Here is a 23,401-nt window from a genome sequence, read left to right as displayed (position 1 = left end):
ACTTAACCACTATGCCATCGGGCCGGCCCCTCAAATATATATTTTAAAAATATACATTGTACTCCTTATTTAGTAGTTGTGGGGATGGGAAACCTGAGGCTTTTAGAGACGTAGGCAGGCATCAGTGGCAGCTTCCTACAAGGAGATCCGAAAGAGAGAGAGAGAGGGAGGGAGGGAGGGCGCTCGTGCATGTGTGCGTGTGTGTGATGTACAACTCATATGTACATATATATCCAAAAGCTTATATGAATCAGGGGGAGTTACAAGAAAGGGTTATCAACTAATAAAACTGCATTAGAATCTGAGTAACTACACCTAGACTAGTTATGTTGGGAGCTCTTTGAAAATGGGAGGTACATGTTGTAGCTTTCAAAGCACTTGTTAAATTTTATGGAATTGAAGCCCCAACGGCAGCAGTTGGGGAATGACATCTAGAAAGGAAAAACATGTTTGTAGTAACATGTTTAGAGAAGTATCTGAGGGCTGTTCTTAGTGTGGATCATGTCTCTGATACAGCATAAATTTTATGTGAGAAATGAAAATGGTGATACTCTGGAGTTTATCAATAGAAGGATAGATGATAAACATAAAATTGTTGCAGGTTAGATGTGAATATGAGAAGCAACTTGGCCTTGATGTCTTTTGGAAAAGTCTTAGGTTTGATTTGGTCTTTGGTCTCTTTAAGGAGATTGTAGTAAAAAGCAGGGGATGGGATTCTGCACTTGTACATATTTAGTGTTAAAAATAGCAAGAGTACACAGCGGGGTGAATTTGGATTGTGGATGAATATTTAATAAGAGGCCATAAGGAGAGAAGGTTAAAATTAAACAATTTGCACTGTATAAGTATCTGTTTTCATATCTGAAGTCTCACTGAAAGGTATTTGATGCATTTTGAGAGGTACAGATAATCTGTATTTCACGCTTTCGATTTTCAGAAATCTCAGGGTTAAGCTAACATTTTTGACATGGGTGCAAATTAACTGAATTTTAAGTAGGACTGTCAGAGTTTATGGCACTGATGAGACAGATAATAAAAAACAATTTTAGTCACTGATAAGATGAATTTGCTGCACTGTTATCTATAACATTAAAATATAGACATTCCAATCATTTTCCCATTTTAAATTTCTGCTTTAATTAAGCCAGTTTTGGTCGTGCACTATTTAAAGTGAAATAAGTAGACCTTTGCTATGCCTTGGCTAATCCAGATTGAATGTGGAGATAGGGCTGCCTCAGGGCCCCGTATTGGAAATTTACCCTGAAATCTGATTTATTCAGCCTCTCTGTGAGCCCTTAATTCGCTCTGCGGATTCTGAAATCACCAGCTCAGCCTAATTTTCACACTTCCATGGAAAGTTTTATTTTATCTTTTGAAAGAAAGTGTGGAAAATAATTACATTTTGTTTTTCTTAGGCATAAATTCTAATTTAAATCATTCTGGGAAAACAATTCTTGGTCCTCGATTTTGTATTGCAACATAGCAGCCTATATGTTTGTATGTTGAACTGTGAAGTCAGCACAGGTTGTGTAACATGGGTGTATTGTTTGAGCAATTTCTGTCATTGTAAGTGCAAAATTTTTCTTGACTGGTGAAAGTAGCACAGTTAAAATTCCATGAAATTGTGAATTCTGAGCAGAACTGTTTGGCCTACACATATTTTCATTCAGGTGAGATTGGTTCCTGGCAGATTCCTCTGAATCCCACAGGACTAGGCTTCCCTATAGGAAGGCTTTGTGAAAACCCCTCACAGACCCGATGAGATGGTCCTTCCTCACGGTGCCTTGTATGTCCGGTTAGCCTGCCTACTGCATTGCACTGTAATCTCCGTTAAGCCTGTCCCCTTCAGTGAATTGTTCATTTCTCCAGGATAGCCACTGATGCTGGTTCATTTTTCTGCCTCTAGTACCTGGCACAGTGCACACAGTAGTTACTTAGTAAATGTGGTGAATGGATTAATCAAGTCATTAAAATGAACGCCAGGGTAACCCTCAGAGGGAAGAAGAGCAAAGGCCACCTGCAGTCTTGGAGTGGGGTATAGGTGGGAGGGAGGACTGGCAGCTCTTGGAGCTTCCTCAGCTAGGGTTTTGGGGCTAAACTCTGGCTTCCCCTCACCTGCCATTCATGCCTCAGTTCCCTGTCTTCCAGTTTCTGCCCTCCCCTCTGTGATGAGACCGCCCTGGCCAAACTCAGCCGTTACCTCCTAGTCATCAAGGATAGCAGAAGCTTTTAGCCCTCACCTGTCGCACACCTGGGCTGCACTTGGCATGCCTGTTTTGTTGCTACGCATGACTCCCTTCCTTCCGTAACACGACTCCCTTCCTTCCGTAACACCATCCTCACTAGAATCTCTAACTACAGTTTCTGACCATTGTTTTGGCTTCTTTGTGTGCTCCTTCCCCCCCTTTCCCTTAAGTGGTGATATTTTCTAGAGTTTTGTCCTCTACCCGTTGTGCTCTTTTCATATATTCTTCCTGGATAAAATTCTTGAGTTTTTACATCCTTCTTATTGATTAATTCATCCAGTATTTATTGAACATTTTCTTATGTGCCAAGTGCATTATTTGACTTATGTCCTGAAGATATAATAGTGAGTAAAACAGAAAAATCGCTGCCCTCCAGGAGCATATAGTATCCTCTCCGTGCTGACGCCCCTATTTATTATTCTAGGTCAGACCTTACTCCCCGAGCTGCAAACTCGTTGTGTATCTTCCTTCTGGATAGTTTCCCCTGGATTTCCTATAGGGACCTCAAATTTAATAGAAATCTGCAGGCTCCCCCTGACTCCCCGACTCTGGGGAGAGGGTTGATCTGCTTCTGTCCCTGCACACTCATCTCAGTTGGTGTCTCATCGTCTAAGCCACCCTTGACTCCTGTCTTCCGTCAGTCACTCAGTCTCCGAGTTGCGCTGCATTTCCATCCTGTGAATTGAATCTGGGCTTTCTTTCTGCCACCGCTGCTACCAGTGGAGGACCTCAGCTCACCTGCTGCTGCGCCAGCCCCCCTGGCCCCAGTCAGCTGCCCGAGGGCCGTCCTTCCGGAGGCGGATCTGACTCAAGCTCTCTGTGAAAAGCACCCAGCAGTTCATCCCCGGGAAACAATCTGAAATCTTTACAATGACATACAAGGCGCTCGCATGTGCTGGCCTCTGCCTGCTTTAGCTTCCCTGCAAATTCCTGCTTCATGTGGCTCTAAACGACTTATGTTTCCTCATGCACACGGGCAGCTCATCTCCCTTGAGCCTGTACTTTATGCTGTCTCTTCTACTCTAGGCCCTCCCCACCTTGAGCCTGGCTTCTTCCCATTTATCCTGCTAATCATTAAGCCTACGCGAGAGTCCCCGTGTGCTTTCCTCAGTGTGAGCGTAGAGTCTGGCATACAGTAGGGGTCAGTTTAAGAAGGAAGGAAGGACGGACGGACGGATCTGTTGGATGAGTGCTGCAGGCCTTTGAAGCGCCGTGGCAAGGGACTTCCCCACTGCTGCTTTGGTCCTTTGAAGCACCCAGGGCATGAGAGCCCGGTGGAGGCCCCAGGCTGGCTCTCCCGAATGGCCTTGGCCCTGAGGCCCGTGGGCTGACTCACCAAGCCAAAAATAAGACTCAAAGTCTAGCTTTGAACTGGTTGTGTTTGGTGAGATGCTTACTTACACGGGGACGGTGGCTTGTGACTCATAGTCTGGGTGCTTATTCATGCGCACTAGCGATGTTTGAAAATTTTTACCCTAGACATTCTATATTATCTAAAATCTATCCTTTCACTTTCTAATGAGCACTCAGATGCATTAACGTTTGATCAGGACTTGCAGACTCAGGTCTAAAATAAAGTAGATGTTCTAAGAATGCTTTGAAGTCAGAAAGGGTTGCTAACCACTCAGTATACGTTGTCTTTATTACTGGTAAGTTAAAAGGAGCTGGGTGAGATTAACTATCATGCTTATTTCCTATATGCATAATAGAATTTCAGATGCAAATGTTTTTTCTCTGCTTAGGATGCAAAATCTTTCCTTATATTATTTACTCCAGACCCCTCTTGTTAAAACCTTCCTGAAAGTAAAAAATAAAATGTCTTGTATACATTTAGGTTTTTTTTTTTTTTTTTAATGTTCTGGGTTTTTATTTGCCAGGTCATTGTTTTTTTTTAATTGTGATATAATTGACAGATAACATTGTTAGTTTCAGGTGTCCATAATGATTTGCTATTTGTATATATTGCATGTTTTAATATTTTCAGAAGGATAGTTGTGTTTTTAATTTATATGGTAGCATAACAGAATTTCTGCCTGTGTAAAATATAATGATTTAATAAACCTCTCTCTCGGTTTATTTCTTCACAGAGCAGCCCAATGGATCCCATGGTGATGAAGAGACCTCAGCTGTATGGAATGGGCAGTAACCCTCATTCTCAGCCGCAGCAGAGCAGCCCTTACCCAGGAGGTGCCTACGGCCCCCCAGGCCCGCAGCGGTATCCAATCAGCATCCAGGGTCGGACCCCAGGGGCCATGGGAGGGATGCAGTACCCACAGCAGCAGGTTTGTGCTAGTTTTTACTCCTCTTTCCTCCAAATTGATGATAGTTTTGTGTTGGTGTTTTACTGTCTACCTAAGATTGGTATTGAGAGAATTAGGGGGCATTTTTCTGATATTCTGCTTTTAATTTTCATAGTTTCTTGAAGTAATCACAGGTGCAACTTCTTTCTTTTAAAAAAGGAAAAGTGATCTTAGAACAAAGTGGACAAAATACCTGTTTGGTGGAAGGCCCGTATTAGCAGCTGAATTTGAAAGATGGACCGTGTCATCATTTTGCAGCAAATTATATAGATCTAAGCCTCGAAGTGAACTTGGCTTTCTTATATTTCTGATGTCAGACTGTGTCAGATTTTGAGCTGTGAGTAGACTTCTTAAGGTGAAGTTTCAAGTTATTGAAAGATCTTTCCCATGAAGATGGCATCAACTTAAAAAAAAAAATCTAGTCTCCCAAAAAGTTACTTTGCTTGTATTTCTTAAAACATTATTTCTTCTGTACCTTTTGAAAAAGGTTTCTGTATTTCATATAAGAGGATTTGATGTGTGTCTGTTTTCTTAGATTTTGATGAGTTTTGAGTTTTTACTTAAAACAAAGAAGACTTTTCCTGCTCTTAAAAAAAGACCCAATATTTTTGTCGTTTTTCTCTAGAATCAAATAGTTGGAGTTACCTTAAATCACATCTACCTTCTAGCAGTAGTAAACCTACAGTCTCTTGGATACCGGAGAGTATATACTCGTTATGTGGGCCTGAGGAAGCATGAAATCTGGAAGTGACTAAATTAGATTCAGACTTGTTAGGGTATTTAGTTACTAGGAACACCAGAAGGCTTATTTATAAATTCCCACATCATGCCTTAACCCTGGGGGCGCATCGGCCTGATGCTGGGTGCACTTTACTGCCTCCAGATAGGTTATTTCATGTTACCAGTAACCCATTCCCGAGTTTCTCAGTACTTCCTCTCTTCCCTATATTTGGCCAAAAATCATCTGTGGAAAAAAAAATTGGATAGAACTTTTGTTATCTCTAAAGTGAATGTGGAGAATGAGACATTATACTTTACATGTACCATAGCTGTGTAGTAAAAGTTCACTAATGAGTTACATCTGAGCCTTTTCTTTTAGAGACTATTGTCTTTCCTTTTTTTTTTTAAATTTGTTTTGTTGAGGTCACACTGGTTTATAACATATAAATTTCAGGTGTACATTATTATATTTCGACTTCTGTGTAGACTGCGTCGTGTTCACCACCAAAAGTCTAGTTTCCATCCGTCACTGTACACATGCGCACCTTTACCACTTGTCTTTCCTGTTTATCTTTGTTCCTTGTTTGGCGATATTTTTATTTTAAGGTGGTTGTAAGGAAAGATAGCAGTAGCTCAGCCTTTGAATCCTAGCTGTTAGTTCCTTAAACAGCCCTTGTGATCGTTGGAAGTCCTCACCCCTTGTTTATTAAAGATTGGCCACTTCGAATTCTAGCGGTCAGTTGCATAGTTAATTGTATTATGCATAGTAATTGTTGCATAATTAATTATATTAAAATTACTCTTAATTTTTCCAACATTACTCCTTTCTTCCAGCAATATTTTGCTGCCTAGGGTAAAAATCTCTAGTTGAGGCTGCTACCTATGAGAGGGAGATAATTTGTAAATGATTGAGAAGTGAGATGAGAGTTGTGATTTTTCTCTTTTGGCTTTAAAGCTAATTTGCCCTTAGTTGAGGGGAAGAAGGCCTGGACAGCTAGCTGCTATAAAGTCCTAATTCTACCCTTTGGTGATTTCCTTTTGGGGCTGGTAGTTCTATATGATAGTCTGGCCACAGGAAGAGAGTAGAGGCAGAAAGGTAAGAAATAGCAGGACCAATGGAGAGAAATAGATGCTGACCACTCCTTGTGTCTGCACCTTGCTTTCCACGATGTTTTCTTGATGTGAAATTCTCAAGTCATTTCAAAAAGTGCTGTTCATGGCAAGCTCCTGGATGCTCCTCTGTCTTTTTCTCTGAATGAGTTAAAGTCTTATTAGAGGTTTTCAACATTGGCTTAGTTTACGATCCCAAAATGGGAATCTAACAGAGATGTGTGGAGAATGATTACGTAGGTATATGTTTTTCATTCTTTTCTTCCCCAAATGTGTAAGGCTAAAAGTAGAAGACACACACAAGTACATAGAGTAACCTCAATTTTCTTAGTTTCTTGGTGTCATTTAATCCCTGTGGCTCTTATATATTTTTGAAATCCAATAACTCTTGGATTTATTTGAAGGGACAAATTGATGAAGATTACCCACCAATTCAAATTTTTAATTAAGATTTTAGATTAGGTATTTTACTGCTAACCAAAAGAAATGCCTAATTCTAATAAAGCACAGCTCTTTCTGATAATGAGAGGAAAATAGTGTATCTGGTAAGAAACTCAGTGCCCTGGCTGTAAAGTGTCAAACTTTCATATGGAACTCATCATAATCGAGGGTTCTAAATAATCTGTATTGCTTTTTCACTCTTTCATTTAGTTATAATACAACCTTGAAATATAGTATCTTGTTTTGAAATGTAAAAGGCTAAAAATAGCTGTGAATGCATTTTTGAATGTGTGTAATATTTTAAAGGGGACACAGCTTTTATAATACCAAGTTCATGTGATCAGTTAGGTGTAGGCTAATAGCTTTGAAATGGAAAAAACATACTGAAGATTTTGAGTAAAGGTTATTAGAGCGCATTTCTTTTGTTAGCTTTCATCTATGTTCTTTGGTGAGGAATTTGCAATATAATTTTGGATAATTATAAATTTGTCCACAAACAAGGTCCTGGCACAGTGATTGGCTGCTGGTCCTGTCCATCTTCTCCTAGTAATAATGTAATTGGCCAAGCATTGTTGTAGTCATGGCTGCTAATGTTCTTCAGGGAAAAAGTTGAAAGATAATGATGGCGTTGAGTTTTTATTGAGTGGACATCATCACCTAGGCATGACTTTGCTTTGGACGGCCTCCAAAACTTTCTGTGTTTGGTTTGTGAACCTCTAATGAGCTGAATCCAGTTCATTTAATATTGCTCATATATTTCTACAAAGAATTAAAATGCAGAAATTCAGGTTTGTAAATTGAGTTGCCCACTTACCAGCTGAGTGGTAAGTTGTCTTTGGCTCAGGGGTCACAGTTGGATTCCTGGCTGGCATTCCACCCCTGTGATAGGAATTTTAAGTGAGTATTCTGTTAGAAAGAACTGCAGTGCTTGTGTGAAATGTAACATGGATAGCATCACTGCTTACTTTTTCTCTGAGAGTCAGGAGGAACTGGCCACCGAGTGTTTGATTTTAGTATTAACTTGGTGATCCTTGATTTGCATGCTGATAATTTTATTTTTGAAATATACTCATGACTGGTCTTTGAAGCATGACGTGATAATAGTACATCATTTTGGTATTAACTGGAACTAGATTTGTGGTCTTTCACTTGCTGATTCTCCTACATCATCAGGCAAATACATGGCTAAAAAGATTAGTTTTGCACGGTGCCCTAAAAACTAGTCTACTTGGGCTTTTATTGAGTTGAGAGGGGAAATGAATTTTCTATGCCTCTGTGGAGAATGTTCTGCCTCCAGGCTCCTGGAATTCAAACCTGGGGATGGTTAACAGAAGTACACTGGTTGATTTCATCTTCTGCAGAGCTACACAGAGGATGTATAATCTTTAAGGTTGCTAGAATCTGACTCTTGTAGATTTTTTTTTTTTTTTAAACGTAGACACTGAGATACCCTTTGCTGGATCAGGGATGTGGGTGAGCAAATGTTTTATTTTTCTTGTCCTTTGTGATCACAAATGTATACATAGACCTGTGCTGACTTGCTTTAAAAAAGATTTTCATATAAAAGAAATAGCACCCAGGGGAAATAGGCTACAGAAGCGAAGATATATTATTTGTGTCAAGCAGATTTCAATTCTGTAGTCTGAGATTTTTCCTGAGTTATCAAGGGTTATATTGGGTTGATATTTCAACTATCCTTATCTTGTTGCAAATGTTTGTATAATCTGATGGCTGTTGGCATTATAAAACCAGGGAAAAGAAAAGAGGGGAAAGTGAGAGATTTAAGTTCTTGAGTGCTATTATAATGGGAAAACAGGACTTTTAGTTTTACAGAAACATCTGTGTTGTGAAGACCTTTACAACAAGAGCATGGATATAATTATTTTGAAAGATATGGTGGCAAAATTAAATAGAAATTATTTTTGTTAAGGGGATTCATCTGAACTTATCGCTTTCAGTCTAAATAAAAACTAAATTAAAAACTGAGGTTCTTTTGTAAAAGACTTTAAAAATCAATAGGTATTTTAATTTGTGTCTTTAGTTTATCTTCTACACCCTTTGGATATGTCTATTTTGCTGTGTGTTTTTTGAGTAAAATATTTATTTCAGAACATAAGCATTTTATTTAGTACCATCTTAACAGCCAAAACACTTCTTCCAATGCAAATGTTTATTTTGGCAGCAGATGTTTCTAAAAGGAGACAAACATTACAATTGTTTGGCTAAAATAAATGTTTTCTTTGGGGTTATTAAGGCAGACAAGCAAGTTCTAGGATTCCCACCTGTGTTACTTTATATAGTCGGTCTATTCTGGAAAAAAAATATTTGCTTTGTAAAATATAATTAAAATTATGTTTGGATATAGTTTGAACAATGTCTCTGAAAAGTAAGGATGAATGGGGAGGGGAGGACTGGTTACAGACTTAAAAATTCCAGAATTTTTTGACTTGAAATATTGGTTTAGGCTCAGTCTCTGAATCCTAAATGTGAATCCAGTAGTCAGGGCTTAATTTTGGTTTTATCTAAAAAGAGCTTAGCCTTCTTGTTTTTAAGGAGCCTGATAGGGTGTGATGGGATGAGGAAGGGAGGCCTGGCTTAACATCATGGGGAGGAATGGGTGCCCAGTGTCCGCTTCACGTTCAGACTTGTAATGTTTTTATAGTTTATAGTCACTTGTGACACCCACCTGTACCAGTGTGTGTGGGCACACACTTGCTTGCACACATGTATGAAAAAGAACATTTGTGTGACAGTGGTATCCTCGTGTAATGAAATATGTGGTATATTAAATAATATATTGAACACATTTAGTACATGTATATATACACATAGAAACAAACAAAAAAATACATCAGTAAAATGCAGGTAAACATTTTGGTAGTAAAACAGCGAATGCTGCGAGATTTCTTTCACTATGTTATTTACGGCATTTTTATATATGCGTGTTCTATTCTGAGAGGCTTGCAGCCAAGCTGCTCTGCTTGGACACCTGAAACGTTTGGAGTCGTTTCAGCGGATTGCAGATTTGTATAAATAATGGCCTTTTGTTGGCCACGTTTTGTCTTGATTTCCTCAGTTGTTCTTCATCAGTGAACATGAAGGTATTTAAGGTTTAGCAACAAAATACACTTACACCTCGCATTTCTGCTTCCAAGGAGATAGCAGATGCTGCTGTCTTTGATGCCCAAGTTCCCTGTAGATGGAGTTTTGTACTAAGAAAATATTTTTGAAAAGATTTGTAGATATGGTAATTTTTATTTGCTCCTTAAAATTTAAATTTCTAGAACGCTTAACTGGTTTTGCTTTTTATATTGTAGTCGGATTTAAACACATTTTGAAGCATTCAGTGTGTCATTCTTCGTAGAGGTGTATTAGAAGAGATCACACTTCAAGTTAAATGTAAATTTTTAAATCTTTAGCCTTTTTCCTAAAAATGAGAAAAGACCAGGTTTTGTTGATTCTTTTTTTTTTTTTTGGCGAGGAAGATCACCCCTGAGCTAACATCCACGCTAATCCCCCTTTTTGCTGAGGAAGACCGGCTCTGAGCTACCATCTATTGCCAATCCTCCCCCCACCCCAAAGCCCCAGTAGATAGTTGTACATCATAGCTGCACATCCTTCTAGTTGCTGTATGTGGGACGCGGCCTCAGGATGGTCGGAGAAGCGGTGCGTGGGTGCCCGCCCGGGATCCGAACCCGGGCCGCCAGCATTGGAGCGCGCGGACTTAACTGCTAAGCCACGGAGCCAGCCCCAAGACCAGGTTTTATACTTGAGAGTTGAATGATAAAATGTGAGTGGTTTCTCTTGTGGTTTGGAAAGCTACTTTTATATTAGGAAGTTTATGTTGACATATTTGTTTGTTTTTAATCTGAACATTTACACTGTTCTAGATTTTCTAAAGATTATATACAGTGTACAGTGCCTGTTCTCTGCTGGTAGCTTATACCATTTTGTCACTTACATATGAATTCTATGTATTTTACATATATAGAGTTTAAACCTAAAATATCTGTTAAACTTTTCTATTGTATTTTTATTTTTGAGATGTAAATCTTAGGTATATGTTTTACGTAGCATTGGAATTACTTGAGTATATTTTAAATAAATTTGGTTTATTTGCTTTCACCAAGGAAGCAATAATATATTTATGTTAAAATTTGAGCAATTCAAATAAAGCTAACGGTTGAAATCAGTAAAATCAACCAGCCCCTTTCTTCAGTGCTCCCTGAAAAACAACAACAAAAATCCCAGAAGAGAAATTGAAAGTTAAAGTAACTAAGTGGCATGTTTTAGGCCAGTGGTTCTCAAGCTTTGCTGAGTGTTAGAATCTCTTGGGGTGCTTTAAAAACTCCGGGGATGGATGTCCATATCAGGGGCATCTGATCTAAAGACCTCCCTCCGTCGTCTTGTGAGCTCCGCAGGTGACTGTCCCGTGCAGCTGGCGTTAACCAAGTGTGGTTAACCAAGTGTCGGGGACAGACCCGGAGGTAAGGACCCCAGAGCAGGTTCCAGCCAGCAGCATTGCACCCGCTGAGAGCTTGTTCTTGGGTGTCCCCAGTGGGTCAGGAACTCACCACTGCCCTACAGGGATGAAATGTGCCCGGAACCAGGAGCTGGGACAGTTTAGTCCTTGCCATTTACTGCTTCATCTGTGCGATACTGGAAAAATCTGGACCTCACTGTGCTCCTGTGCTAAATGAGGGAGTCTGACCACAAGATCTCCCAGCTTGGATTTTCCCTTTAAAATAATAGTAAGTTAATGCCTTTTCATTTTAGTTTTAGATTTGAGTCTTGTCATTTCAAATACAGTCTTCTGAAATTTATGGGTTGATGTGTGACAGGTTGTATTAATACAACTACTAACCCAAATTCTTTCTGAAGAGGAAAGAGCAGTTTCTTCCTCAAAGATTAGCAAATTGTTGCAATCAGTAAATTATTCTCCAATTTTTAATTTTATTATTATTTGTGAGGAAGATTGGCCCTGAGCTAACATCTGTGCCCATTTTCCTCTATTTTATGTGGGATGCCTGCCACAGCATGGCTTGATAATCTGTGCGTAGGTCCATGCCCTGCATCCAAACCTGTGAACCCCGGGCCACCAAAGTGGAGTACGTGAACTTAACCACTACACCACCGGTCGGACCCCAATTTTATTTATTTATTTATTTGTGAGGAAGATCAGCCCTGAGCTAACATCCGATGCCAATCTCCTCTTTTTTGCTGAGGAAGATTGGCCCTGAGCTAACATCTGTGCTCATCTTCCTCTGCTTTATATGGGACGCCACCACAGCATGCCTTGACAAGCAGTGCCTCGGTGCGCGCCCGGGATCCAAACCTGGGAACCCTGGGCCGCCGATGCAGAGCGTGCGCACTTAACCACTGCACCAGCGGGCTGGCCCCAATTTTATTATTTTTAAGGTGAAAGTTTTCTCAGATAACCCCTTCTGAATATCTGGTGTGTGTTAGATATGTAAAACGTAGTCCTTTTTAATATGTAGAAAGTCTTAAGTTTCAGATGCTAACTTGACTTGGAGTCACAAAAGGAAGCAAAGAGAGATCCAGTAATTACTTACTCATTTTACACATTATTACTAAGTAGCTCTGAAAATAAGTATGTGCTGTAGAACATTGGGACAAACTATGTACAGTGAATTCGAATAGAAATAAGTTTTAAGACTTGTGTTCTGTGCCATTGCTTTCACTTCTCTAACTCTCTGAAGAGGGATTGGATGGCTTTGTTTTTGTATTTTAAGAGTTTTTTTCTAAGGGTAAAAGAAGTGTTTTCTTTTATGTTAGTAGCCACAAGTTAAATTCTTTATGGTAAAAAAATTTTTGTGGCCGTTTGATTATTTTTATATGCAACAAATTTATTAAGGCCATTTGCCTTTATAGTCTTGAAAAAGAACTTTAAAAGTTAAATTTGTAGCTGTGAATGAAATTAGAAACACATTTTAGCAGAGAGAGGAGAGAAAGAAGACGGGTGGGAGCGTGAAGGGAAAAAGGGAATTACAGGGGAAGAGACAGGAAGACACACAGCCCTGTTTCTCTCAGGGCGGCTGTGGGTGCCTCACTAATGCAGGGAGCTTGCTCAGTCAGGTTTCTGAGGCCTCAGGAGGAGCTCCCCACGTGGTGCCAGGTGTTAGAAATTTCCTGGAAGTTCTGAAGCTGAGACCCGAGTGTGGTTAGTGTGTATGTGTAACACAAACATCCGTTACCTACCAGCATAGCCCCAAACCCAGACTAGTAACTGTCTGCAACAGCAGGTTACCCAGTGCTGTTTCCTGCAAAGAAGTGCGTTTAATCTAGAAAACACACTGTATTCCAAAGAATTGACCGAGTTCGTCTCCCCTTATTGGTATTGAATCATTAAAAGCTTTTTTTTATTGATGTTTTAATAGTTTAACATTGTGAAATTTTTGGTTGTACATTTTTGTTTGTCCATCACCATATACATGTCTCCCTTCACCCCTTGTGCCCACCCCCTACCCCCATTGCCCCTGGTAACCACAATACAGTTTTCTCTGTCCATGTGTTGGTTTATATTCCACATATGAATGAGATCATACGGTGTTTGTCTTTCTCTTTCTGGCTTATTTCATTTAACATAATACCCTCCAGGTCCATCCATGTTGCAAATGGGACGATTTTGTCTTTTTTTTTATGGCTGAGTAGTATTCCATTGTATATATATAAGAGCTTACTTTTTTAAAAATAACTACCAAATAAAGCAGTGGAATTGGCTTTTCAGGGTTAGTCAAAGGCAAAGACCCAGGTCAGGTTCTGTCAAACATCAAACATTCAGAAGCAAAGAGGAAGACTCAATAGCAAAAATGACAGTGTTGGAATTAAAATGCAAAAATCTATCATTGCTGAGGTAAGTTTTACTTAATGGTCTTGAGACTGAGAAAAACTAGCTCCACCTGGACAGAGGTAGTGGCTGTCCAGGTGGAGCTAGTCCCAAGGAGCGCCAGGGGGAAAGGTCTGCTGGGAAGGGAACTCCACTCTGAGATGCACCAGAGAAAAGAGAGCCAAGCAGGGACGCTTGCCCAGCACTATGAGTAAGGATTACGTGTTCCTTAATAATCCATATCATCATTGCTTCCAGAGAGAACTGGGGAAAAGGAAAGGGTCAGAATAGTTGTTGGCCTACGGGCTGTATGACCTCAGAATACTTCCTTAAAAGGGTCAGCCAAAAAGGAGGCTTCCCTTTCCTTTAATTAGTATCTTACCTTGAGATTTCCAGTGAGATTTCCTGATATCCCAATAATCTAGGTCTCTTAAGCGTTTTACCATCTTTGGAGGTTCTTCTCAGTGCTCTGGGCCTCATACTGATATAAGACTTTCCTTCTCTACTTCCTGCTTGTAAGTCCTGTGCCACTTGTCAGGGGTCTTGGAGATGAGAGGAACTTATTCCCCAGTCGTTGACCAAATTTTGATAGTTGGGGAGAAGAGGAAAGACCAGGATGCCCTTCCCAGTCCCCTGGGCTGCCAGGGAGAGCTCTCTTCTTTCTCCACTGGTGTCTCTGGCTGAAGTCTTCCTGTTCTTTTTCCGTGTTGGCTTCAAAAATAAAGGTGGAAAGAGTGATAACCTGGTGATATCACTGGCCCTAAGTCTTCATGAATTACTTAGAGTAATTCCCAGAATGACAGTTAAAGGACGATTTACTACACACACGCAGCAGGTCATGAGAGTAATGAAGTACAGAATGGTGAACGAGGCAGAGGGCTCCAGGAGAGAGTCCAGTTCCAACCAGGGACTTGACCGCTGCTGCCAGCAGCCACAGAAATTGGGCAATAAGCAACATGCCACGTGCTTAGTTCCAAATCAGAGTCAGCTGTGGTCGGTCTAGCTGAAGGACTTTTAAGTAATCTGAATGCATCCCAGCTGCAAGGGAGACTATGAATTTGAGTTCTGAATTCTAGATCGTTCAGGCAGAGTTTTTTGGTTACTGAGTCTTTGTAGAGAACACAGAATTATTCTTGACAGTTCCGATGTTTCTCTTGAATAAATGTTTCCCTCTCCAACCTCTCCATCTACAGTCTTCCTGTCTCCCTAAATGGAGGCTCCATCCCTGTGCTTGCCCAGGCATAAAGCTCCCAGTCATCGTCTTTTTCTCAATCCTTCAGTCTGTTAGATGATCCCATTGCCTCTTCCTTCAAAGTATATCCAAGAACTGAGTGCTTTCCACCACCTCGACCGCTACCACCCTGGGCTGGGCCCCACCGTCTCCCATTTGGGTTAGCACAGCAGACTCCAGACTTTTGCTGCCCCGTGGTCTGTTTTCAGCAGAGCACCCAGAATGGTCCTTTTAGAGGGTATAAGTCAGGCTGTGGCTCTACTCCTGTGACTCCTCCGTCACCAGAGTCCCCGAGGCTCCACTCCTATCTCTCACCCCATGCTGCCCCTTCCTCTGTGCCTCTGTTTGCTCTTCTGCCTAGAAGGCTCTTGGCCAGGTCTTTGTAGGGCTTGCTCTCTTGCTTCTTTTGGATTTCTGTTCAAAGGTGTATTTGAGCTGCACTCTATCCCCGCCCTTTGCCCTGTCTCATTTCATCCACAGCACTTACCACCCGAGGTGCAATTGTTGACTCATTGTCTGGTGCTCCCATTAGGACATACGTTCTACATGGCAGAGACTTGATTTGCCCAGCTGTGGCCCCTCATCTAGACAGTACACGGCACTTCACAAACATTTCCAAACAAAAGATGGAAAGAATTTGTAGAATTGGAGACTCTGGCTGGTGAAATCCATGGAGCCCAGTGCCAAAAGGTCTGGGTGCATTAGCGGTGCATCTGCCACCTGTGCGTGGCTGCCGGGCGGGCTCCTTCACAGCTTTCGGGGTTTCCGGTTGAACTCCTGGTGCCGAGCTCCTCTGCTGCTCTGGTGGGAAGCCTGCTGACAGCCACGGGGCTGTACTTTTAACCCTGCTGTTAGAGTCCTAAGGAATCTCTAGTACCTGAGAGAGGGTTACAGCAGAGTGGTTTCCTGTTGTTGCTTATTTCAAGTGTGTGGTGTTAGGGGCCTGTATCTCTTCTCTCTGATAGGAACCCCATTGAATAAATTGGAGACAGCGGCTACTTTGTAACTTCATGGCGCCTAATGTTACTTGAATTCTCTTGTATTGAACGTAATACAGTAAGTGGGGGGCAGGTAAGCAAAGATTCTAGATCATAGCAGAATGGGATTTGGTGTCACTGTGATGCGAGCTCAGATCTTTGTCCTAACACCGGTTATTTGACATGCTCATTGAGGAAAACCTCCCTAATAGTTAGGATGCTGTTTATAGAAAACAGACGTTTGTCCGGTAGAGATTTCCTGCTGGGGGGAAGAGAATCTCTTCACAGGGAGGCAGAGTTCCACCATGCGTGGTAGAAGTATGGGGGCTGTGAAATGGGCTTAAAGCCCTCTGTGGGGGTGGAGTGTTTTACATCCTTGCTTATATTATACTGGCATTGTGTAAAAGTCGGTGTTTATTAATAGAAAGAAAACCTTAAATGTGACATTTTAGTTCTCCGTAAGTGAAACTGATAAGTTGAACCCACTATTCTTAGCAGACATTATTTTCACATGCTTTATGGGGCCAGAGAACTTCTATAAATAAAGCGTAACTTTTAGAAAGAGGGTGTATTATAGACAGAAATTTGGAACTGTTGCGGTTATGCCTAAACTGCGCTGTAGCTTGTTTCCGGAAGCGAAAGTCTATGGCTACACCTAGAGTAAAAGTTACACCTAGGAGCAAAGAAATGTAATTCAGATTGAATTTTAAACAATTATCCCTGTGTGCTTCATTCTGGTTGAGGATGGATGATAGATAAGTAATTTTCACTTTGAAGGAAGTACAGGAATTTAGTGCCTGAGTGTAGATGTTGCTCAGTTGTCCTCCTTGACCTCATCATCTTCCCGGGCCTGTTTCCTTATTTGTAAAATCCAAGAGATTGTCCCTAGATGACATTGTTAGATGTCACTAACAATTACGGTGCCAGGTATTATACTAAGTACTTTTACATGGATGTTCTCATTTAATCCTTGCCACACTTCTATTTATCTCCATTTTATGAACAATAATAATATTAGCTAATGTTTATTAAAGGCTTATTCTGTCAGGCACTATTTTACTTGCTTTACATGGATTAACTCACTCCGTCCTCACACCGTCTGAGGTAGCTGTCATGATCCTCAATTTATAGACGAGGAAACCGTGGCACAGAAAGTTGATCAGGTTGTTCAGATTTATATACTTACAAAGTGGCAGGGGAAAGATTTCCGATCCTTGGCACTTTCAGCCTGGACCCATGCTGCACTAAATTTTATGATTCTGGTAAAACTGGAATGCTTATCATCACTGAGGCTAGGATTCATTTGCGTTTTTGAATGATAAGACTAGTTACAATTAAGGTTGCCTCATTTTGATGCTGAATCTTAGTTCGCTGGAAAGTCCCTTGTGACCTTTACCAGGTTGAAAATTGAGTGTTCCCTACTATGTCTGTCACACTTAGAATCAGGAATTTTTTTTATTGAGGTGAAATTCATATAACATAAAAGTAAACATTTTAAAGTGTACAATTCAATGACAGTACATTCCCAGTATTGTGCAACCATCACCTTTATCAAGTTCCAAAACATTTTCATCACCCCCAAATGAGACCACTGTACCCATTAAGCACTCACTTCCTATTTCTTCCTCCCCGGAGCCTCTGGCAACCACTACTCTGTTTTCTGTCTCTATGGATTTACCTATTCTGGACGTTTCATATAAGTGGAATCATATCATATGTGACTCTTTGTGTCTGGCTGCGTTCACGCAGTGTAACGTTTTCAAGGATCATCCCTGTGGTAGCATGTGTCAATGCTTCATTCCTTTTGTTTGGCTAAATATCATTCCATTGTATGGAGATGCCATGTTTTGTTTATCCATTCATCTGTTGATGGACATTTGGGTTGTTTCCCCTTTTTAGCTATTGTGAATAGTGGTATTATCAACATTTGTGTACAAGTATTTGTTCAAATACTTGTCTTCAGTTCTTTTGAGTGTATACCTGGGAGTAGACTTGCTAAGTCATATGGTAATTCTATGTTTAACTCTTTAAGAAACTGCCAAACTCTTTTCCACAGCGGCTGTACCATTTTACATTAGAAACGTAGGATTTTAACATTGGTCTGATATTTATTGGGACTCTGCTAAGTGCCAGGGCATCTTACCAAACTCTTTACCTATATCATCTCATGTGATTCTCACCCAGTCTAGAAGGTGGGTCACACTCCTTACTTTGCCAGTGGAGAGACAGAGGGGTTAGGTAGTTGCCTGAGCACTGACCAGTGTTCTTCTATTAGCGCAGCCTTCAAGACCACCCAGCCAGTGTTTCTCCGTGTGCGCCACATGTTCCACTGGTGTCTGGCCAGATCATTGTGGGTGGCATGTAGACACAGCATTAAATAACATTTGAATCATGTAGTAAGAAAGTTATTTTCTCCGACATTTTGTTCCTCTCATGAATGGCAGTGTGCTCTGACAGCATTCTGACACTTCATCGCCCCTCCTACCCTCTGTTCATTTTCTGAAGAACAGGCCTCAGTCCGAGAGCCTTGGGTAGGCATCAGTGTCCAGTTAGAATGTAATCATATTGTGTTGTCCTCATAGTATGCATTTTTGTGATTATCTTCTGTTTATGGCAAGTAATATTGGTTTTCTATTATAGTAAATACAAAGTTTTCTTTTAAAATAAAATTAGTTGAATTAAAAAAGTGATTCACTTCAAAGGAGAATGGTTCCTACTGTAAGTTGAGTTTCCTCACGTTCAGTTTACTCAGCATGTGTCTATGGACTGTCTCCTGTGTGTTCTATACTGTCCTGGGCACTGGGGAATATAAAGATGACAATAGCCAGGTCTCGGTTCCTGAGGTGAGGTGAGGTGAGCCGTTTGTAGTGAGGGCAGGTATCCATGTTTGCCCTGGTGCTTTGGTAATGCCCACGGAGGTGGGGGTAGGAAGGGGGACGTGGAGGAGAATGTTAGACTCTATATGTGAATGTGGACTGATTCTAACTCTAACAGGTCCCCACTAAATTTTGAAATTTGATCTTTTGGGTTCAGATAAATACCATTGTCTCATACATCCATTTGATTTGCTGTTATTTTTGGTTTGTTGAATTAAGAGAATATTTTTAAGGTCTTTAATGGTTTGTTCACTTAGTTGTCACCAGACATTTACTGGTGACTGTAGCAGAACTCAGAGTACACCCATGGAAAGACATGCATGTTGTAGTCTAGATCTGTAGAACATGCTCTAAAGCTGCATGGCGGGGGGAGATGGCTTCCTGGAATAGGTGATATTAGACCTGGATCCTAGAGGAAGAGTTCACGGGGTCTGGGAGAAGAAAGTGGGGGTGCTTTTCAGTTCAATTAGGCTTTAAAGGGGTTTTGGTGAATTTTACAGAATTTTTCACATTTTAAGTTTGCACAAGCATAGAATCTAACTTTTTTTTTCTTATGCCTCCAAATTTTCCTTTCATCTTTGCCCGTTTTAGTGCTTTGATGGATCAGTTCAGAAAGCACCAGGGCTCCTGCGTGAAGGAGGCTGGATCTTATTTGATTTTTAAGAGGAGAAACTGTTTCTCCATACTTAGGCTTCCAGAATGGAGAAAATTACTAATCTCTCATCTGTCAAGAGGGGGCAGAAATGTAGTGTGTCTTAAACATTGTTTTAATAAGTAGACCTTTTAAAAATGGCCTATAATTTCTATTAACCTTTTCTTCTTCTACCTCAGAGATTAAGCAAGACTGTGCCTGCATTATACAATTATAGCACCTCTGTGCCTAAGTTTATACCTAAAGAGTGACTCCTCCCCTTTGCAGTCTGCATTGCTCATGAGTTTTGCTTTTAGAAATAGGAACCTACCAAAAATCGAAAGTAATATTCAGACAATAGAATCAATACTCTGAACTTTTATTTTGCTGTGTTTAACTAGGTGAATGAAGATATGGAAATATATAAAGAAGCTGAATTTTGAACAAAAACTTCAACACTGTTTATTTTCCCCCTTAAATGAGCTTCCTAGTTGACTCTCATGTTCCTCTCTGACTTCTGCTTTTATAAACAGGAAAGTGAAAAGCTGCACCTCTCGTCAGTTTTTCTGCTTATTGTCAGTTTTATCTGTTATTATTGCCCCGATAACATATTTTAGGGCATCTTTTCTTTTTATACAAAGTTGCATGCATTTAATACACATCTTTTCAAATAAGAAGGAAAAAGTAATAGAGTACTTGCTCATTTCTGTTAATCAGATCTATTAAATTCACTGTATGTGAATAGATGTTCTCTCCCTTCATCATGTTCTTCCCCCTTCCGTTGTTTCATTTTTGAAGCATTTTTATTAGTATTCATTACATTGTTCTTATATTAATAGCAAGATGTAAGACTGGCATTATATGATTATTAAAAATTGTTACTTGGAAATCCAGAGCCACACATAAATCAAGTCATGATTTCTTTTAAGGATAAAGAGGTGAGGGATGACTTATCTTGTTTTAAGTTGATTACCTTATCCTAATTCTAATATGAGAAGGCAAGGTTGCAAATCCTAGCGGCTCACCTGCCATTTGGAAAACTGAATATGAACTTAACGTTTGGATTGCTTTGTCAAATATGCACGCTTTAAACACCCATATATATAATGTATGGTTGCAATATACAGCAAATTAAGGATAAAGATTATATTAAAAAGGATGCCAGTGTCAGTATTCGCAAATTTTCCCTGGTTGCCCTTGCTGTTGTGCTTAGTTTGGTCCTGGTGCATGGACCATGGGGTTAGTCTGAATGGCAATGCAGCGGAACCCAACAGTCTCTTAGTGAATTGTTGTCTTATTCATTCTGAAGGATCTTTCCTCTTTCTATTTAAAAAACAGTGTGTGCTATAAAAAATAATGTCACAGATATTTAATGTTCATTGGACATTTGGCCACAGATGACCAGTGTTAAAGAGGGTCTGCACTATGCCCCTTGTTATAAAGAATTTGCTATTGAGAGGCTCTCAGTCAAGTGCAGGAGATGCATACATTGAAAAATTTAAAAAAGTTCCCTCAATAATATGTGTACTCAGTTTAAAAAACAGTATTACAAGGCTTCTTGTGAAAAATACCCATTCCTACCTCATCTCTCCTTGCCTATGAGTTCCATTCCCTAGAGGCATCCATTTTCAACTCTTAATGATTTGTTTTGGTACTTAAATCCATATTTCTAAATGACATGATTATGTTGCTATATTTTTATTTTTCAAATTTAGACTGAATCTGGTAACTCCACTATGTAAAAGTTAACTCTTTTATACTGCCCTGCCCTTCAATTCCCTTTCTTTCTCTTGTCCCCTTATATCATGAGTTGAAGTTAAATCAACATTCAGTGTTTACAGTAATAGGACTGTATAAAGTAACTGTCTATAGTTGAGACATGAGCTGTGAATATATTTCCTTAATATACAACTTTTTGTTATCCTGGAGTTTATAATTGTCTCATTGTTTTACTTTTGAAAAATGTATATATCATCATTTTATCCTCATCCTCTGATAGAACTGTACAGTTCCTCTCAGTAAGCTGGAACCCATCAGTTAATGAGATGCTAGTGAACGTTTTTCATGTCTGTGGATGCTCACCATCTTGTGACTAGCCTTTCTATGTTTGGGGAACTGCCACATTTAAAAGCTCTGCCTCCACAATTTAGAATTCAGATCTCAAATTTGTAGCCTCCTTTGCACCTGAATGCATTCAGATGACTTAAATTCTTTCAGTTAGACTGACCATAACAGATTTTGATCTGGAATGAAGTGCATTGCATTTTGCTTGTCTCCAAATTTCTGTGGCTTTCTGCAGCAGTAGCTGAATCCCTGGTCAGCCCTGGAATGCCTATGCCTCATTCTTCATTCTGTACTTTATTACTCTCATGACCTGCTGCATCTGTGTAGTCAAACTTCCCTTAACCGTCCTTCTTGGAATTACTTTGGCCTCCAGCTCAATCTTCTGAATCCGTCTTCTGTCTTTGCATACTTCCTCATTTTGGTGGGGCACATTCTCCAGTAGCTTCTTCCGAAGGGTGCTGGAGAGGTACGTTTCCCTGCACATCCGAAAGATGCTGTTTCCACTATCGCACTTAATTGATCATTTGGGTGAGTACAGAATTCTAGATTGGAAATGATTTTCCCTCAAAAGGTATCGTTCCATTGCCATCTAAGCTTCCAGTATTTCTGTTGAGAAGTCCACTGCTTCATCCTCTATATGTCACCTGTTTTTTGCTCTCTGGCAACTTTAGAAACTTTTTATTTCTCTGATTTCTAAAATATTGATGAACCTTGGAATTGCTATTTTTCTGTTCATTTTGCTGTACCCATCCAGTGTGAAACTCAATTCTGGGCATTTTTTTGGAGGGGAGGGGTATCATTTCTTTGAAAATGTCCTCATCTTGATTTTCTCTGCTCTTACAATCGGGAACTCTTATTAGTTGGATGTTAGAAATCCTAGATTAATCCTTTATTTTTTAAACCTTTTCTTCTATCCTTTTTTCTTCTCTTTGTGTTTTTTGTTCTATTTCCTGGTAGATAGTCTTAGTTTGTTTTCCAACTGTTCTGGTGAATTTTTTATTTCTGTTTTCATAGTTTCACTTTCCACGACCTTGTTGTTGTTCACCAAATTTTCTTTTCTTTTTTTTTGGCTTGAGAAAGGTTCGCCCTGAGCTAACATCTGTGCCAATCATTGTCTTTTTGCTTGAGGAAGATTCACCCTGAGCTAACATCTGTTGCCAGTCTACCTCTGTTTTGTATGTGGGTTGCCTCCACAGCATGGCCACCAACCAGCGGTGTAGGTCTGCACCCAGGAACCAAACCCAGGCTGCTGAAGTGGAGCTCACCAAACTTAACCACTAGGCCACCAGGGCTGGCCCCAAATTTTCTTTTTTTATACCATCTTATTCTTATTGCATGGATACAAAAGCTTATCTCGCTGAAGTTCATTTTAGGATCTTTGCTTTTGGAAATTTGCTCTGCAGCCTTCATTTTCTGTGTTTCCTTTGAGTCCTGACTGTCCTTACCTTCACTGTCTTTCCTATTGGAGGAGGCTTTCTTGAAACGTCTGGTGATCCTTGGCTGTTTATATGTAACAGTACATATGATCAGCAAGCTGACAATGGATGGAAAGCTCCGTGTACTTGGACCGGCGTGTGCTCTGGTGGGCCTGGACGATGGGGAGGGGATTAGGCCATTTTGTTTGAGGACCCTCAGATGTTATCTGTATCTGCCCCCGACCCTCCCCAGTAACTCATCCAGAGAGGAAATCAGGGCATCTGGAGGCTGCTTGTGTGTGTACAGATATGTATTTATTTATACTTCCAGTTAATCCTCTCTTTTGCATTGACTCCTCTCTCCTGCCACCCTCTCCAGATGGTAATCCTCTTGACTTCTGACAGTATTGGGGTGAGGGTTAGGAAGGGGGGGCTCTGAATTACTCCTTACAGATATTTCACCCAGCCCCCCGGCCACCCTCCTGAGTCTTTGGGGTTCTGAGCTTTAATTAGCTTGCCTCTTAGCCTCTCACCTAGAACAAA

General features: G+C 40.3%; 1 protein-coding gene across 10 annotated transcripts in view; it reads left to right on the top strand.

Annotated features, from left to right (window-relative positions):
* Positions 1–23,401, top strand: part of ARID1B (AT-rich interaction domain 1B) — a 412,984-nt gene that overhangs the window by 45,282 nt on the left and 344,301 nt on the right. For all 10 annotated transcript variants that reach the window (XM_087425097.1, XM_087425096.1, XM_087425098.1 and 7 more), the window contains exon 2: positions 4,334–4,528. In XM_087425097.1, the coding sequence (XP_087281223.1) occupies positions 4,334–4,528 (195 nt within the window). The remainder of the gene's footprint in view (positions 1–4,333; positions 4,529–23,401) is intronic.

Source organism: Ceratotherium simum, chromosome 38, assembly GCF_057802395.1.
Source record: "Ceratotherium simum simum isolate JZ-2026a chromosome 38, ASM5780239v1, whole genome shotgun sequence".
Classification (NCBI taxonomy): domain Eukaryota; kingdom Metazoa; phylum Chordata; class Mammalia; order Perissodactyla; family Rhinocerotidae; genus Ceratotherium; species Ceratotherium simum.
This window is presented reverse-complemented; position numbering and strand designations above follow the sequence as displayed.